Source organism: Glandiceps talaboti, chromosome 1, assembly GCF_964340395.1.
Source record: "Glandiceps talaboti chromosome 1, keGlaTala1.1, whole genome shotgun sequence".
NCBI classification, from domain to species: domain Eukaryota; kingdom Metazoa; phylum Hemichordata; class Enteropneusta; family Spengelidae; genus Glandiceps; species Glandiceps talaboti.
Genome location: NC_135549.1, coordinates 30,640,341 through 30,646,340, shown reverse-complemented (window position 1 = coordinate 30,646,340; position 6,000 = coordinate 30,640,341). Strand labels below are relative to the sequence as shown.

At 31.9% G+C, this 6,000-nt stretch overlaps 1 protein-coding gene across 1 annotated transcript in view; it reads right to left on the bottom strand.

Annotated features, from left to right (window-relative positions):
- Nucleotides 1–1,603: 1,603 nt before the first annotated feature.
- LOC144441297 (carnitine O-palmitoyltransferase 2, mitochondrial-like) overlaps nucleotides 1,604–6,000 on the bottom strand; it is a 28,177-nt gene continuing 23,780 nt past the window's right edge. Inside the window, exon 12 of the mRNA XM_078130858.1 lies at nucleotides 1,604–2,106. Within this exon, the coding sequence (XP_077986984.1) occupies nucleotides 1,784–2,106 (323 nt within the window). The 3' untranslated portion in view covers nucleotides 1,604–1,783. The remainder of the gene's footprint in view (nucleotides 2,107–6,000) is intronic.

The following is a 6,000-nucleotide window of genomic DNA, read 5'->3' as shown; positions in this document are numbered from 1 at the left end:
ATTTAAAACACTTACTAATTAAGTAGGTTTCTTAACTCAAGCAAGCTAAAAAAAGGTGAACCCATGCAAAACATAACTTAATACACTGATGTTGCTAAGAAATCTAAGAAAAGGCTTGCAGCTACAAAAATGAATCACAGTTGTCAAATTCTAAGTGAGTATATGAAATCAGCCAGAATTTCAAGCTGGTTCATGCTAGCTGCAACCAAGCAGGCTTTTTCAGTGATACATTAGATTTAGTGACGAAAACTATACAAATGAGTTGAAATAAAAAATACATGTACTACAGTTTCTGTAATTAATACATATAGTAACACCAGGTTTAAGCTAATTTTTACTTTCAAAAAATTACATGCAGAGTACTGAAAAACACAATGTAATTTACAGCTTTCTTCTATAATCAATACCAGCTGAAATATAGATATAGAGATCAAATCAAATGACACAAAATGTACATGGACTAGACTTTCATCATTACATGTACTAATTCAAGTTTCTCCGATAGTAAGTGCTTTTTATTATTCATGCATAAAAAAACAAGTATTCATTCTATGATTTGAATTGAACAAGATCTTGTAAACTATCACCAATCATATAAAACATTGAAACATAAAATATTGATTTGGTATTATATTCAGGATCAGAATCAACAAATTATGAACTTCAAATCATTCAAACATTTTCAACTGTTTCAGCTTTACCACAAAATCTGAATTTCCATCTACTGGAATGCAATTTTATCCTCCTGAGTTTTTGAGATAGTCTTAGTGAACAGGATAATGTATAGGAATCTCAATTATCAAATAAGAACTTCAACATACAATGCTTGACATTATCTTTTCACAGTATGAACACAAGATACATATAGCACTAATTCATTGTACATGTATCTGAACTTTGATATAAATTTCATAACATATTTACATATTTCTAGACTGAGCGATTTGTTGTGGGTGCTGTTTTGTACGTTAGTACTTAAAGAGAACAAAGCACAACAATGAATCAATAAATCTAACATTATTCCCTGTCACTTGGTACAGTCAAAACATTTCTCAACAATTTTGAATTAAACTGAAATCAATGCTCCCATCATGTGATAAGAAAATCTGACAAGCTTCATCAGACATAAACTTCATGAACACCTCTAAATACATAATATGATGCAAAAGTTAGCTACCAGTGAATTACGTCTTTTAACTGTTCCATTCCCTGTATGTTGCATTGTATTGTTATAGACACAGATAAGGAAAGCCAACTATGCAGATCCAGGAGTTAATAAACAGTTTGCATATGTTGCAAATATTAATCACACAATTTTTAAGTTACAAATGTAAGACGGTGCAAATTTGACACTCGGTGCACATATAGATTATCTAACTGTATTTTATATTCCTGATCTCCTTCTACTCCTAATACCATGATATAGTGTTGATGTTAGTCTGGACAGAACCCTGGCCGTGGAATAAACCACCAAACTATTGATTTTCAATATACTGTTTGTAGCTTTTTTTCCAAAGTGCATATCATGACCAAATCCGATGTTGCTTGAGTGTGGCATACTGGGGGTATTTGCACAAGTGCTTGCAGTGTTCACTGTGGTCATATTTTCATGAGCATACCAAGTGAAAATGCACCAGCAAAAAATCTACTTTGAAAACAATCAACTTAATTCTTCAATTTTATACATGTACTGTAATGTTAAAATTAATTATAACTTAATGTTCTGCATGGTTGGCTTTGATTGACTGTATCATAAGAATTCCTTCCCTGTATCAGATCCACTTTACTTTGAGTTTGTCAAGACATGATAGATGTCGTTGAGACTTGAGTCTACACACTCTAAGAAGGCACCAACATTTTGAGACTGTGGGTACGATGTAACATTACATCCTGATCTGTCATTGCCCATCTGATAGCCGACTCCTAGACCATCAGCAACAACAGGTGCAAAACCTCCAAGTAGAATAGCTGAACTAGCGACAGTGCTGGTTGACAGAATTATGTGAGTGATGTCTTTGTAAGCTGGATCTTCAAATAAGGCAGGAGTGTGACCACTTTGTTGTGCAAGCCATTTAAGTGCAAATAGATGACGGTCCCAACCTTGACCTAAAAAAGACAAAAACGTGAAACATAAATAACTTGATGAGAATTATAAAGCTTTAATCATTACACACACAACATAATTTGTTAATTCTTGTCACTTGAACTAGGTGGTGCGGTTTAATATCATATGTTACTTTCCAACCGTGGAGCATAAAATAGTTAAATGCATTCAATTATGCAACCATGTTAAACACTGGCTTATTGTAATAATAATTGTTTTAAATAATGGACAGAAAGATAGACGAATGTAAGCCAAAGTAGTAGTCCCATCAGCGCTTAGCCAGTTGGGGACTAAAAATACAGGGCTATTGCAAGCACACACAGATCAGAATTCTAATTATTACAAGGTACATATTTTTATCTTCCTTATCATATTGCTTTGTGAGAAAATTCCAACAAAGAAAGTCTTTGGAAACACATAGCTGCACACAAACTACATGTAATTTATAAAATTCAATTCACATCAGATATTACAGGAAACATCAAAGTAGTACTTGTAAGTTCGATAATCACTGTAATATCAACTCATTTGAGGGTTTAAATTATACTAAGGGTTATATGTCAAAAATTGCAAAAAATAAATGACTACTCACTACTACTTATTCGTTTTTTTTGTTTTTTTTTAAAGCACTAATTATTCCTACCAATCCTTAGAATTCAGGAACATTTATTTACAGAATAAACAATCCATAACACTGTGATACAAAAAGTGACTGTAAACTGACTTGTTCTACTCAAAGAATGAACTGACAATGGCAATGCTACCCATGATTCTTTGCAAGTTGACAGTAACCAATCATGTCATAGCATTATATACCCATCATGCATAGCTGTACAATAGAACAGACTCAATTGTTGACAAATTTCATCATTGACAAAGATTATTCCATTTAAATAGAGGGTGGACAAATAGTATGGACAATCACCATTCTTTCACTGAATTCAGAAGGAATATTCCATTTTCAATATAGTATGGACAATCACCATTCACCAATGATTCTTTTCATGGAAAGTGATTGATGATGTCATTACATTCTGTACCCATCATGCACTACAGTCCAATAGAACAGAGTTACTTGTTTACAAATTCTATCAGTGACACAGATTATTCCATTTCACTATAGGGTGGATATTTATCATTTTATCACTGAAAGAATATTTCTTTTCAAAGTAAAAGTAAAACAATTCACACCAAAGACAAAACAGTACGTCATAGCATATAATTTACTTGAATTTGTTACTGCTAAAGAATTAACTTGATTTGCAGTATAATTTGAGACGTTTTTATCTCCATTTATGGATATTAATATAATAATTTGCATGTCCAGGAACGGTGTCTTCTACTTAGTATTTTATATGTCAAGACATCGATAGCAATATCCCAAATGAGTATAAGACCAATCTACCCACAACATTCTCAGTCTAACATTTTTGTCAGAAAATTACAATTTTATGATCACTTTCCATGAAAAGAATTGGTGAATGGTGATTGTTCATACTACTATTGAAAGACAGTCAGAGAAAAACAGACAGTCAGAGAAAGGCAGACGAAAGGAAAGACACAGACACAAACAGATAAACAAACTAAGAAACAGATACTATAGTTAGAGTCAGACAGACAGACAGACAGACAGACAGACAGACAGACACGGCCAGGCAGATAGGTTGACAAATTGCTATGACAATTGTATAAACTTCTTTTCTGTTGTGCCAAGAAAACTAAAGACTTATATTAATAAAACAATTATGATGACATTGATATAAATTATAATTGATGCTAAAATTTATCAAATGTTAAAATTCATATAATATTAATATCAAATCAATCCTTAGCTAGTAGAAATTATGATGGCACTGCATAGTCATCTATTCTAAGACCTATTCTAATTTCAAAGTCTATCATTTTCTTTAGTACTCAATATATTCAGAAGAAAAGAATTCTACAAGACTATACTTACTGGTACTTGCTGTAAATTAGTCCTACTATTATCATTATAACTCACTTTTCAAGAATAAAATAGTCCCTAACACTACAAAAAGTGATGTACACTGAAGTACAAACTTGTTCTATTCAAACAAAGAATGAACTGACAATGACTATTCTACCCATGATTCTTTGCAAGTTGAAAGTGACCAATCATGTCATTGCATTCTATACCCATCATGCATAGCTGTACAATAGAACAGACTCAATTGTTGACAAATTTCATCATTGACAAAGATTATTCCATTTCAATACAGGGTGGACAAATAGTATGGACAATCACCATTCTTTCACTGAATTCAGAAGGAATATTCCATTTTCAATATAGTATGGACAATCACCATTCACCAATGATTCTTTTCATGGAAAGTGATTGATGATGTCATTACATTCTGTACCCATCATGCACTACAGTCCAATAGAACAGAGTTACTTGTATACAAATTCTATCAGTGACACAGATTATTCCATTTCATTATAGGGTGGACATTTATTATTTTATCACTGAAAGAATATTTCTTTTCAAAATAAAAGTAAAACAATTGACACCAATGACAAAACAGTACGTCATAGCATATAATTTACTTGAATTTGTTACTACTAAAGAATTAACTTGATTTACAGTATAATTTGAGACGTTTTTATCTCTATTTAATGAATTAATATAATAATTTGCATGTCGTGGAACGGTGTCTTCTATTTAATATTTTAATGTCTAGACATCGATAGCAATATCCCAAATGAGTATAAGACCAATCTACCCACAACTTTCTCAGTCTAACATTTTTGTCGGAAAATTACAATTTTATGATCACTTTCAATAAAAAGAATTGGTGAATGGTGATTCTCTATACTACTATTGAAAGTCAGTCAGAGAAAAACAGACAGCCAGAGAAAGGCAGATGAAAGGAAAGACACAGACACAAACAGATAAACAAACTAAGAAACAGATACTATAGATAGAGTCAGACAGACAGACAGACACACAGACAGACAGACAGACAGACAGACAGACAGACATGGACAGGCAGATAGGTTGACAAATTGCTATGACAATGGTATAAAGTAAACTTTTTTTCTGTTGTGCCAAGAAAACTAAAGACTTATATTAATAAAACAATTATGATGACATTGATATAAATTATAATTGATGCTAAAATTTATCAAATGTTAAAATTCATATAATATTAATATCAAATCAATCCTTAGCTAGTAGAAATTATGATGGCACTGCATAGTCATCTATTCTAAGACCTATTCTAACTTCAAAGTCTATCATTTTCGTTAGTACTCAATATATTCAGAAGAAAAGAATTCTACAAGACTATACTCACTAGTACTTGCTGTAAATTAATCCTACTAAATCATTAGAACTCACTTTTCCAGAATAAAACAGTCCATAAAACTACAAAAAGTGATGTACACTGAAGTACAAACTTGTTCTATTCAAACAAAGAATGAACTGACAATGACTATTCTACCCATCATTCTTTGCAAGTTGAAAGTGACCAATCATGTCATTACATTCTATACCCATCATGCATAGCTGTACAATAGAACAGACTTAATTGTTGACAAATTTCATCATTGACAAAGATTATTCCATTTCAATACAGGGTGGACAAATAGTATGGACAATGTCCATTCTTAATAGAGTATGGACAATCACCATTCTTTCACTGAATTCAGAAGGAATATTCCATTTTCAATATAGTATGGACAATCACCATTCACCAATGATTCTTTTCATGGAAAGTGATTGATGATGTCATTACATTCTGTACCCATCATGCACTACAGTCCAATAGAACAGAGTTACTTGTTTACAAATTCTATCAGTGACACAGATTATTCCATTTCACTATAGGGTGGATATTTATCATTTTATCACTGAAAGAATATTTCTTTTCAAA